This window comes from Anarhichas minor, unplaced genomic scaffold, assembly GCF_050575085.1.
Source record: "Anarhichas minor isolate MPS153535 unplaced genomic scaffold, ASM5057508v1 ptg000045l, whole genome shotgun sequence".
Lineage (NCBI taxonomy): Eukaryota > Metazoa > Chordata > Actinopteri > Perciformes > Anarhichadidae > Anarhichas > Anarhichas minor.
This window is the reverse complement of record NW_027466491.1, coordinates 4,477,501-4,491,569: the sequence shown is the minus strand read 5'-3', so window position 1 is coordinate 4,491,569 and position 14,069 is coordinate 4,477,501. Positions and strand designations below refer to the sequence as shown.

The 14,069-nt window shown below is 43.3% G+C and overlaps 1 protein-coding gene across 1 annotated transcript in view; it reads right to left on the bottom strand.

The window, feature by feature from the left end:
- Positions 1-14,069, bottom strand: part of cacna1c (calcium channel, voltage-dependent, L type, alpha 1C subunit) — a 149,910-nt gene that overhangs the window by 62,247 nt on the left and 73,594 nt on the right. The window contains exon 4 of the mRNA XM_076111439.1: positions 340-479. Within this exon, the coding sequence (XP_075967554.1) occupies positions 340-479 (140 nt within the window). The remainder of the gene's footprint in view (positions 1-339; positions 480-14,069) is intronic.

Here is a 14,069-nt window from a genome sequence, read left to right as displayed (position 1 = left end):
GGGAAATACGATCTTCATTTTGTAAGACGCTAGCACTACGAGTATCTCTGGCGTTGGACAGAGGCTGCCAATTGTCTTGGCTGTAGTGTCATTTGTTGACAGTTATACCAAGGTACTATGATTAATTTGTCAATGATGTGCTGATGTTTAAAAATGTGTCAGGTTTTTACAAACCCTGCAAAGAGACGGCGAATTATAACTCTACCGGACTTGCTATCATCGTCATTCCTTCTATCAAACGACATAGATCCACTCAGACTAACATAAAGCGCTATACATATAAATATATATATTCTGTATACATGCAGTATATCACAGTTATGCTTTCTGTCCACTCACCCTACTACTACGATGATGAAGTCGAGCAGATTCCAGCCGTTCCTCAGGTAGGCGTTGGGGTGGAAGAGCAGGCCGTAGGCTATTACCTTCAAGAAAGCCTCCACCGTGAAAATGATGAGGAACAGATACTCCACACGCTCCTGTAGAGACACAACAAACAAGACCGGTCCATATATTAGCCTGAGCGGCTCAATGTGACAGAGAACAAGCATCAGGAGATGAAAGAGAGATTATAGTCATCAAGTCTGTGGTAAACTGAGTTTCACTTGTGTGAGTAGATACTCTTAACGGGACAGCACATATTGGGACACACCAATGGAACGAGAGAACGCCAAACATCTATTCGAACTTCTTAAAGGTTAGTTCGAGCAACTGGCCAAACAAAAGCACTAAGATATACACACATTCATCCACAATGACAACACTGAAGACCTGCATGTGACTTATGAGTACCAACAGTGCTGGCTGCGTGCTCCTCTCAGTTTATCAGCCAGAACGAGACGTTCTCTTACTGTTTAAGTGGCTTCTGGTGTGTGTGTGTGTGTGTTTGATTATTTATGTGTGAACATGTATTTGTCTAACTTGTAACCGTGTACACAATCAAAGCATTTGGATTATTCAATGAAAGCCTCTTCCTGTCCGAAGAGGCTACTGCATGAAGAGGAATGTACGCGTGTGTGCACGTATACACACATGCACACACACACACACACACACACACGAGCAACTCTTCTACTACGGAGTTCCTCAGAGATTGTTGTCACAGTGATGACCCCGGCCTAAGAGGGTCCTGGGAACTGTCCTGAAATGGCCTCGAGACAGAGAAAGGGATTATGAAACTTTCTGACCACCAATTCATCACACATTAAGTTATCAGTCATATCGGCTTGTAACAGAAATAAGAACTACTAAGTTGCTTTTTAAACAAAGCAAAAAAAATGTCTTTACTCAGAAACATTCCCTGCCGCTCTGAGGTACATAGATTTAAATATATTTAGCTCCATCTATCAATCTATCCATCCATCTCGGTCCCTGCTCCTCCTCCTGTTCCCGCTGTTTTCCCATGGACACACACCCACAGAGGGCCAGAGGTTTGGGACAGAAGGTCAGCCAGGTCTCTCCAGACTCAAAGCCCCATCCCTGGGAGGAAACCAGCTGAACCTGAGGCTGAAGGGACACAACATCTGTATATATGTCCGCGTTTACCGAAATAGCTTCACGGCCGATATGGTGTGCAAAGAATCACCACGAAACAATGTAATGGCGGTCTTTTATCGGGCATATTAAGCTGTGCACCTGTGCAAAGGTGACCCCTACAAACAGAACGTTCTTTATATTCCAAGATACTGACTGTAAAACAGTTTTACTCAAATGATCCACCTGTAACAGCTCGTAAGAATGGGTTGTTGAAGTGTAAAGATCGTGTCAGCGTTGGATAGGCTGCATGAAGATTTGCTGAGGAGGCTGATGTGAGGCTTAAAAGAGTCATGCTTTGATTTTGTCTTCTTAATGATGTGATTATCATACAGGCTATGATTTTGGAAGTGTTTTTTTCCCACACCTAGATGTGCTCAGGAAGCTTGACGGTGGAGGGAATGACATGAATTATAATACGCTGGATTCGCACAGTTTGAAAGACAGACAACTTGAAAGGCGAGCTGATTTTAGGCCAGGGATTGTGCACCTGAATGGGCTGCTCAGAAAGCCGTCCTAAACTTGTTTTGCTTCTCGCCTCTGTTGCTCTAACCGCCTCTCATTTCAATTCAAGTCCACCTCGTCTGCTTTATTGGCACAAAGGCATTCAGCTTAAAGATAAAGATCAAGATTTTCACCTTAAATAACCTTTTTATCTGTCTGTATGTGTCTTTTTCTTTGCCTGGAGAATTGATTTTTTTTTATAGTCGTCATTCGTACTGCAGACCCTCCACCACACAGTGAGTACAAGTAGTCTATGTGGAAGTAATTAATCTAAAACATGCACACACACACACACACACACACTTATCCTTCCTCTCAAATACACAAAAGCTCTCCATCCCTCTCTCTCTCAAACACACACACACACACCCAGGCTGTGTATCTGCCGGTGACAGGCAGACAGTGCGGCGCTCAGGAGAATAAAACAGAGAAAAACATCTGGTTGGAACAGCTCAGCCTGAGACACACACACACACGCACACACACACACGCACACACACACACACACAAACTCACTTCTCTACCTCCTTTCCTTCCGTTCATACAGACCCATAAAGGGCAAAATCCATAAGGGGCTAACTAATCTGGTTAGTGACTTGAAAGAAATGAGAGAGAGAGAGAGAGAGAGAGAGAGAGAGAGAGAGAGAGAGAGAGAGGCACAGACTAAAGAGACAGGAGAAGGCAGACAGAATGACAGACAGAATGACAGAAAGGTGAGTAAGTGGGAGCAATAATTCAGTTAGCTCTGATAGGTCAACCAAACCGCCGATCCATCAACTAGGCCAATCAGATTACGGTATCGACATTCTACCATACAGCGGGCAATGTTTCCATTCGCCATGACCTTCTGTGTATGTGTATGTGCTGCAAGACAGGATTAGCCATTAAGCTGTTTCTGAAAACAAAACAAAACATGGACACACAGTAGCCTAGTGTGAGTGTACGTATGTGTAGGGGTGTGTGTGTGTGTGTGTGTGTGTGTGTGTGTGTGTGTGTGTGTGTGTCTGCGTGCTTCTTTCATGCAGTTTTCAATAGATCAAGAAGAACAGGAACAAAAACACCTTTAACAGACTTTACCAACTATTCAAACATTAAAACGCAAAACAGCCGGAGTACCCAAAACTACACAACAAAAATATTCATTTCATGCACTCCATGTAACTTTATCCTGTATTTTATCTTAAAATAAACTCCTTTTCATGCTGCACATTTGAACCCCTTACAGCCGTGTAAACAGAAGGAAGCCACACTCGAATCTGACTTGTCCCTGCTTAGACAGGAAACATTTCTTTCCAACCACACAGTAACACACTACCATCATCCGGTTATGATTTATTCAGATGCAGCACCACAGTGAGACCAAGTACAAGGGTCTGAAGTTGTCGACATTGCTAGTTGTACGTCCTATTAGCAGGCGAATGATGCAACTGTGGTGAAGGAGAAGGGAAGATAACTTTAGTCCAGTAACTGTGTGACAAATGGACACGTACAGAAGAATTCTGGTTTGTTTTGACATTATCCTTACTTGTAATAAGTATATTATTAACTGAAGCTAAACACCAGCCAACGTGAGCAGATAACTTAACAACTAGACTCCAAAGAATTAAGAATTAACTTCTAGTTCCTCCTCTCCCAAATCCTTTTCGTCTCTCTTTCTTGTCCCTCACTTCTACGTCACCTCCTCTCTTCTCCTCCCCTCGTCCCTCTCTTTATGTCTCTCTCTCTATCACTGTGGGTGCCAACCAGAAGTTACCATAGAGACCAAGATGGGCTCCTACGTTACCATGGAAACTGTGGGCTGCAGCCGCAGACACTCACACACACACACACACACACACGAACACAAACGGATGACACTGATCAGTATTGTACCAAGAATATCCACAGCACATAGTCCTAATTACTACTCTTCTGTCAGCATCCAGACTTCCTATTGTGTGTGTGTGTGTGTGTGCACATGTATACCAGTGTGTTGTTTGTGTGTGTGTGTGTGCACAAAACAATGTGCGCTCTGTAAATGTGTGTTCATGGCTGCTCCAGTCATCAATGTCATATAGTTACTTACCACTCAGCACCAGTTGATAGCGTTTAACCGAGTCCTCTGTGAGACGGCAGTGTGTCATTCTGTCTCTCTGCACGGGCCTTTGGGGCTAATAAAACTTTCATTGCTATGTAAAACATGCCACACTGTTGGCTGTGTACGATCTGTAGTAAAATGCAATGCGTGGTTTATGAAACATGTGCAGTTTGGCAGTGGATTAACCATCCTACAGTTTCAGTGAGTTGTCATTTTTAACTTCAACTCGCAGAACAGGACACAAAACTGCTTCACTGAAAAAACAACAACTGTCTGTTATATTTAGTCTCATTTATGTCAATGAAAATAAAGAGCAATTCTGTTTTTATTTTTTTCAAACTACATTTTAGTCTAATCTCATCTACAGTATTACGTGTTGGTGTTTAATGGCGTCGGTGCCGTCTCGTAATTGTCTCGTCTTAGTCACAGAAATGAAGGTTGTTGATGTATTTAATAGAACTTTGGGGTTAAGTTTTGGGTCAGTGAACAAAGATTGGCCTGTATTTTTTCTGTTGTTTTAATTGCTAGAGCATGGGGGATAAATAAAGATGTTTAATCAAAGCTGACAATACGCAAGAGAAGAGTTGCAGATTAATAATGTCTCATTATCTTGTGATGTGAAATCCACAACAGCGTCCATAGGTCACTGTCTCAGTACTTAGACAATCTTCTAATGTGGGGAGGAATGGACGTCTCTTTGGCACACACCTACGACGGAGCTTCTTTAAGTAATATTAATCTCTGATGTCACCTTGGGTTGTGAAGCCTGGTTGTATTGTCAATCAGGGAAATGAGTAGGAAATGAAAAATGTGTTTTCTTCTCTCTCCACTCGCTCTCACTGCATGGAGAAACAGGTCTCAGCGCATGAATAAAGCATGAATATACAGGAAGTAACAGGTACGGTGTTCGCCGTTAAAAGCCAGTGGCTCAACCTAAAGCATAATACCGCTTTAAATCCCACCGAGGTCAACGGAACTCACAGACGCTGTGGTTCTTTTGTCCCGCCTCCTGAGAGTCTCTTTGAATGACGTCGCTGAGAGGCAACGAATCCAAACACAGCGGGGAACAATGCTATTAACATGCCAGCAGCATATGTTCAACATGAGTCTCATTAACAGACCTACGATCCAATCTGTGGGCCTCTGGCCTAGGATTACGTTTGATTAAGATGCACACTTGTACGAGTCCATGCTTGTGTGTGTGTGTGTGTGTGTGTGAGAGAGAGAGTGAAAAACAGATTGTATGATGGTCATCAGTAATCTGTGACCCTGTGAAGGAAGATAGATCACCTTAAACAGTGGATTAAGATTCATGGACACACACAACCACAGCCTACTGTGTGCTTTTGCACCCAGCACATCCACATGCTGCATATTTCCTGAGTTTTACTACTGTTTATGCGTTTATATGTGGCTGATTACCTTTCGTTAAATGATTGGAAAATGCCTTATTGAATCCATTTTATTTATTTGTCTTTTGTTTCCTCCAGCATTCTGAATATCAAAGTTTACAGATAAACAAAAAACTCCTGTTTCCAGGCAACGAGCACTGTATCTACCAGATGAGGGACGGAGGAAAGGATGGGGGGAAGGAAGACACACAAAAAAGAAAAGAAGAGGTTGATATATAGTACAGAAAGGCAACGTGTGGAGTGTATTTGTGTGCATGTGACGGAAACCCTGACGCACAATCCGTCTGCGGCTGTTCAACATCACCTGTAGTTTCTTTTTTTTTTACAAATATAGACAGATGCCATGATATTTTCTCTCACGCTGGTGCAGAACATATGCGCATGTTGGCTGTCGACTGTAGTCTGTGTTGTTTTTGTTTTGTTTCAGAGGAAACTTTGAAAGGGAAAACATGACTTCATGTGACGCTATGCAAAGGGTTTGACTAGCTGGCCTTTTTCAGCATTAATGCTTTGAGATTGGCTTGCGTGTGTTAAGACCCAAAGACGCAGAAAAAGCAAGACAGAAGGCTAATTGTTTCGTAATACGTAATCCCTTTAGCGCCTCAACTTTTTCTCTCGACGAAGGCAAAACCACCTCAAGAGATAGTAAATACTTTTGTTTTGCAATTGAGAAAGCATCATTGGATTTTGCCGTCTCCATAATGCTTTTCCAATGTGATACCTCCAAATGTGCATAAACATATATGTGTATGGAAACATGGCTAATGTGTCAAACGTCATCAGTTTCTGCCACTTCCACTCACAAAAGCCTGTAATCTGTCCGCCTCCAGGTTTATTCTACATGTCAACAAACATCTCATTACCATCAAGCTCATATATTTATAAATTGGCAATTAATTTAATCACTTTCTGAGGTCTATTACACTGGGAGAAAGGCTGGGAAATGGCCTGGACAGGTCACCACCAGTCCATCACACAACACACAAACAAATCCAGTCTCACATCCACAGAGCCAAAGCTGGAGTCAACCTGACCTATGGGGAGGGGAGGACACCCCATATTGAAGATGATATTGTCTGCAAATACAGACTGAGGTGTAAAACACAGGGGACAATACTTAGAGAGGACTGGTGAACGAGAGAGAATAGGGAGGGTAAAGAGAAGGAGAGAAAGTAATTGGTCTAAAAATAATAGAACACAGGAGTATAAATCATCTCATACAGACAGCCAGTAGTGTGTGTGTTAGAGAGTGCGTGCATAAACGTGTGTGTGTGTGCTAGTTGGCGTCTAAGGGAAAGGTAACTGGTACCCTTGAGAGAGGAGAAGGAGAGACAGAAAGCAGGAGGAAAAGGAGAGCAAGACACCGTATGTAAAGAGAGGGAAAAGGAAAAAGCCAAGGGGAAAGGGTGAAAGAATATCACTTTCTTCCTCCGTATTCCCTCATCCCTCCATCCTAGCTAACGCTCACTCATTCCTTCTTTCTTCTTCTCCGTCTCAAGTGTAAAATGCTACCTCTTCAGTTCTGCATTCTGATGTGTGCGTGTGTGTGTGCGCGCGCTGACTTATCACGACTTCTCCTACCTCACCGCGCAGGAAGACATATGCTGGAAGGCCGCCCCACACAAACACACACACCATCACAGTCACGCATTCGTCTATACGCACACACACGCCTTTTCACATATACACACACACACACACACACACACACACTCACGCTTACACATGCAGTATGACACACAAACGGAGGTACAAATGAAGACAAAGTGAAGTGACACACAAACACACAGATCACTGCAGTGCATCAAGATCAGAGTAGCTGCTCGCCAAACTGACAGATAGATTACTATACTCTGTAGCTCATTGCATGAGTCATGGTACGGAGCATGTGTGCGTGTTAGTCATCTAATATGCGTCTTGGAGTGATCGTGCTGTGGTGACTTACAAGGAAGAGAGGCAGACTGAAAGGTGGTATAGAATGACAAGAATATTCAGTATATCAATATAGTATATTGAAAATAACGTAATTATTCAACACAGCACAACAACTAGTAAACTGGATTTATTAAATTACTTTCAACAAAAGGCACTGGGAAATTATTACAGATATGTTTTCTTAACTTCTGACATTGAATAGAAGAACCAAAAGTTAAACCGTCCAATCAACCAACAGCCCAGTGTCTTTAAACGGTCACACTGTATTTACACAGGACAAACATGTCAGAAGTGAGCCAACGTGAGAAATGAAACACATGGTCATTACTGTGTAATTCAGCTGTACATCACTTCATCCGCCTTTGTCATCCCACTCCTTCCCCGTAAATGCAGTCAGATAAGTGAAGCTGTGCTTGTTAGCACATTCTTTTGCTCCCTTTTCTGTCCATATCCACCTCTCTCCTTGCTCTCTTTCTTCTCCTTTTTTGTCCATTTGTTTCTCTCCTCCAGCCTCCCCATGGCTGCTCCCTCTGTGCTCTCCGTGCTCCCAATCAATTATCCTGTCCTCATAACAGGAAGATACAGAAAGAGTGGGATGAACCAAAGGGCTGAAGTAATAGAGAAATCACCGAGACAAATGAACGAAGAGAGGGGTGCTGGTGTCATTGTGCCATAGATCAACCAATCAGATACAGACTGTAATCATCCACCTCCTGAGAAGCAACCTAAATGTGTCCTGAATGACAAAACCAAAGACTTTTCACTCAGTGGTTCGCCAAATGAGACTTGCAATTAGAAGGTTATCAGGATTCCCTGACTTCCATTTAACAAGACATGAGTGTTGCATCAAGCGCATCATTTCAGATCACACTTGGATTATCAAGGAAGGCTTCCCGGTCCCCACAGCCACTGTCTCAAATCCCAATTTGCAATAACAAAAAAGGTACACAATATTAAAGCCACTCATGAACAAAGAGCCGTGGGCTCTTCATTGTGTGTGGTTCCTTCCACACACAATCCTTGCTGTAAAAGTGACTGAATAAACACAATTTTAACCCAGTAGTCCCAACGACAGCAAAAATGAGAGCACACAAACCACACACACACACACACACACACACACACACACACACACACACACACACACAGAGACAGTGACAATGTGGGATGTGTGCTCTGTGAGAGAGGGGGCTGAATTTTGCCTTCCAGCCCTTTTACCTACTGAGATCAAACACGGCATGAGTGTGTGTGTGTGTGTGTGTGTGTGCCCACAGATGTGCATGTGTGTGAATCCCACTGTGATGACATATGGTCTCCTCAGATATGACGCAGGACGGGCCGACAGCCACGAGAGCGGGGTTTTCATTTTAAACTTTAAATGACAGGCAGAATATTCCAGACGGACATAAACTCCTTAGGTTGAAATACACCCTGATGTTTACACATCTGGAAGGCAAATTATGTATACAAATATAGACACAGATATGTGTCCTCTGGCATGGGTAAACCATTAGAAATACAGCAGCACTGCTTTGCACTAGAGTCACCAGGAAATATTGATTCACTTCTGCACAGAGACGTGTCTTGTTGTTTTTCTTCCTTTTTCAATATTCAAAATCTTGTGGAGAGCAAGTTTCCTCCTGGAAAACAAAAGGAAAAAAAGCCTAAGCCTCTCTCTCTCTCCCTCTGTGTTTGTCCCTCTTGCGCTCTCTCCATGTTGAATTGGTTGTATTGCTCCTATCAGAACCAAACACACCACTCTATCTCCCCGCAGAACGCTGGAAAAGCCCCGACTGTGAATGATTGTGTGCGTGTGTGTTTGGATGTGCGTTGAGAATTGCTTCATCATTCCAAAATGTGTGTGTTGGTTTGTCAGAGAAAAAAAAAAGAGAAAATATTACAGAGAGCGCTGTAACTGATACGTCAATTATTTCTAATGGCAGCTGGAATCAATAACGATTCCCCTCAGTAAGTAACATGTGCTTTCATTACATGGCTATTATGTGTGCTCAAATGTCTGTTTCAAATCCAACATTTAAAGGAACTGAACTATGCAACAGATTTGTTTCTGAACGATGGCAACCAGAGATCTCTGGTTCATAATGTATCTTTGAGCAGTCAGATGCTCAGCAGGAACTGTGGAGAATAGGTATGAATATATATAAAACACAACATTAAGTGATTTCAGTCAAAACCCAGCATTCTTCCCCCTGACCTCCCAAATCCTTATTGATGAAACATAATTCAAAAGAAGGGAGTTTGAGTCGCTCTCCTACCGGGTGCCATAGCAATGCCACCGTGACACCCAAACAGGATTAACAGCTAACACCCACTTCCCTGCTGTTACCATAGTAGCACTGTCGAAACAGCGACCTATAAGCTATAAAAAGACAAACTGAACTTGACGAAAGTGTAAAGTGAAAAAGAAAAAGAAAGTAATTAAGATAAGGAGAGGGGGGGGGGGGGGGAGAAAAAAGGTTACCAACTCATCTTTTGTTGGTTTTTAACATATGATTTGATGAAAGCACATTTTAGCTGATGGGTCAAAATGAGGAGAGATAGAGGGAAAGAGCTGAGCAAGACTATTAAAAAGGCTTACAGGGTTATTAATGAGGACAGAGGAGGAAAAAATGAATTCTCTCTTTCTTCCTTCACTGTGGAAACCTCAGAGGATCTGTCCTCACCTTGTCTCCTTTCAACCTCTGTATTCTCTTTCTCCCTCTTTCAAATCACTTCTTCTCTCCGACTCTGGGAAACCTCCGACACTCCTTTTTCTCAAATCAAACCGACAGGAATGCCCAGGTTTGGTCTGCAGGCATCAGAAAACCCCCGACACAGACGGACAAGGATGTGGCAACTTGTCGGGCCGCGAGTTCAAGACTGGGAAGTTTCACGATATGAGATGTGGAGAGACGATGGAGGAAAAAGTGCGAGGATGGAGAGTTAGGTGAACTCGCGGAGCACCTCGTTAGTCCCGCACGCTATCAGCTGACTTGGTTTATATAATGCGACAAGCTCGCTCTCCTCTGATCGTTCACGATGATGCTGCTGCTGCTGCTGCTGTGACCGGTTACGCTGATTTATTCTTCTGGCAAACCAGCATCCTCCTGCAAGGAGTTCTCAGTAAACGTAACTGGCGATAGCATCTCTTGAATTGTGCATTATGTATACACCGCATCTCTGTGATACTGTATGGGTCTGCTGGGCTCTGCTCTGTAAACAGAGAGAGGTTTGTATTGCAGGCTGCTTGGTTTGATTAAGGGAGCATCCTTGAGAGTAAAGCCTACATACGTACATACGTACATACGTACCAATATAAATGTATAATCCTGAACCACTGTTCTGTATAAGCAATACACCATCTTTCTTCCTTCCTGTAGCAAATCAGATTAGGATGGAAATAAAGTAATTTTTCACTCAGGAGTGACAATATGTTCTGTTTTGAGCCGTCTGCGTGTGCTGTGTCTGATATTTCTACGATCAAAGACAAAACAAAGCAAACACACACCACCTACACTCTCCCTGTCAGCGCAGTGGGGGACACAATGGATGTGGCTTGCGGCCGTGTTACTTACTGTACAGACACGGTCATCATTAACTACAAGAAAAGACGCACACAGACGCGCTCGCACATCTGACACATAACTCACTCTCTCAGACAAATTCAACTCCCACACTCAGTCAGTACGGCGTAATTGAGGGACACCTTCGTCCAACGGCGGCGCATGTGCACGCTGCGGCCGGTAGATCTCATGAATTTCGCTACGTTTCTGTCATCATTCGTTGTCTTTGTCTTCACTTCTGGAGCACGTATGGCATAGAACAGAATAATGATCAAGGGGAGCGGACCTTGAGACGATCCCCACGGCCAACCACCCAACCAGACCTAGGACCTAATGCTATGTGTGCATTTGTATATAACGGCGTAATAATGCAATGCTCACGCTTGTATTGCATACCTGGTGTGTGATGGAGTGTGTCTGTGCATGTACTTCCACCTTTTTTACCACATTCATCACTTTAACCTCACTTTAACTCAAAAGTTGTTGGTGAGGGAAGTCTGAACTGACTTGTCTTTTAATGCACTTGGGCTGCTACTCTACACACCCTGGGGTGTCGTACTGGGAAGGGGAAGCTGAGGAAAGGCCCCTTAAGGATAAGAATACTTGTGTTGCTTCTCAAATGTTTATTTCACAAGTCTCTGGGTCTGGTTTTCAAACAGCGCTTGGAGGAGTAAACTCCAAACTGCAAACACAGAAAAAAGGGACCGTACAACATGTTGTTGGTACAGGTAGAATTGTAAATGTTACCACTATGTACACATCTCACACAGAACTAGCAAACAACCAACGCTTAAATTAAAGATGTGATGAGAAACTGAGGTTGTGCTTACTGCACATTGTGGAAAATATAAAGACTATACTGAAGAGTAAGGCACATATGGGCCCATAATTCCTTGCCACTTCCCTGATTGCACAACTTTTAAATACAGTCACCCCCCCCCCAAGTGTTCGGCACACTTAAAACAGCTGCTTTATGGAACAGGGTAGATGTCAAAAGGGCAAAATCCCCAAAAGATTAACCCAGCAACAAAAATAATAGTACATGGAAGTGAATAATCACAGTTTCTGCGTATTTTACTTGATTTGATAATCCTGTTAAACCAAGTGAATTTTGAGCTCCTGATGCAACAGCGTTTTAATGACCGCCACCCTGGATTTGTTCATCTGATTCAATTACACGCGTGTGGAGTGATAAAATCATGTTGTACTCGGAACCAATTACTGGAACATGTTACCTGATACTTGCTACATTATGAGCAGAAGGGGGTGGTAGTTTGAGTGAGTAAAATAAACAAGTGGAGAAATCTGGACAGGCCCAGGGCAGGAGAGAAAAGGTCTAGGTGGAGCAAAGAAAGAAAGAAAAATTGTAAATAACATAAATATAAATAACAGAGAAAGAGAGCAACTTTAACTCCTATATAGGCCCAACTAGTCAACTAAAAAATATAGTCAAAAATAGATTTCACTATCTGTTTGTAAAAGTCAACATCTGCGCACACATCTGCAGTTCATCCCTGAATTCTTGAGCAACGATACACATACTCAGGCTCACCCGTAGTGATGATTTCCTTCACGCTTCCTTCAGTTAACTTTAATGTCACACATGATGCGGCCTACAGCCTGGCAGTCTGAATGGAGAAAGCAACCACTGCTTAGGGAGAGATGAAGACGCATTGAAAGAGATGAGGGAGAGACGAAGAGAGATGGGGAGGAAAGAGGGGCAGTACAATTAATCTACTTCCTCACGAGTCTCCTTGCTGTCATTTTACCCTTGCTGTCTCTTGCTACACAGTGTGTCCCTGCTGTGTGTGTGTGTGCAATGCGTATATTGGAGTGTGTGATGAGCCATGAATGATAATGGATATTGGACTGTCAGACACATACAAAGACACCGGCGGAGGCACGCACTGTTCGGCCAGACATCAGTACACAGTATCACACAAGGAGATGCTCTGCCTCTCTCTCTCTCTCTCTCTCTCTCTCTCGCTCTCTCTCCCTCTCTCTCTCTATGTTGTCCATCCCTCCTCACACACACAATTTCAACCCTTAACTCACACACATCCTTTTTCTTCCCTCTTTATTTTAGCAGTCTCCATTATAACTTTCTTTGCAAACTTTCTCTGTGCGTGATGCCTTTGGGTATGGTCTTGTGCATTAGTGTTATCTGAGTGTGTGTGTGTGTGTGCGTGTTTAACCAGTGACTTGTTAAAAGCTGTGTTTGCACGCCAATGTTAGTTTTTGATTGAATCATTTAGATTGGCTCAACTTTGGACCCCTTGTGTGCATGCTTGTGTGTGTGTTGTTGTGTGTTCGTGTGTGTGTGTGTCTGTCTGTGTGTGTGAGTTGGCCTCTCATTAACTTTCCACCCAGTGTTGTGATGTAAACCCCCGCTGAGTCTGGCACGTTGACCAGCTCTCGCAATCCATCCCTCCATCATTATCACGCTTTGTTTCCTCTGCTCGACTTTTCTCTGCTTTTTCTCTCCTGCCTACGAGTAGACGCTTCCTAATTCTACTGATACACTATGGATCTCCTCTTTCCCTCCAAACAAACCATCCTCACATTGCTGTGACTTTACATTACATGACTTTAGAGCTAATTGTTGTGCTACTTTGGATCAAATACATTTTGGTGCGGATGATCTTCCACAGTAGGGGAATAGACAATTAATTCATCCTGCTTCCTGTATTGAGCATCAACTGAAACTCCTATGGTAGACATACTGTACCTTTGTGTAGCTTAGCAGCATGCTACTCTCTACGCGAGTTACTCTCCTGGAAAGGTGAACTGGAGACTCAGTCGCCTGTTTTGTGATGATTAGCTTGTTGGCGTTCATGTATACCAACAGTTGCCTGTACTACTTTGGAGCACTGCTAGTCACCGTGACACCCCTCTATATGAAGCACATATGTAGGACGACGTGTCCTAATGGTTTGCTTAGGGGTGATGTCACAAGGTTGACCAGACACAGAGACTCCTCCCATGAGAGGACACACTGCGCCTGTCTGGACACAAGGACATACAGATATATAGCGAATAGGCCGC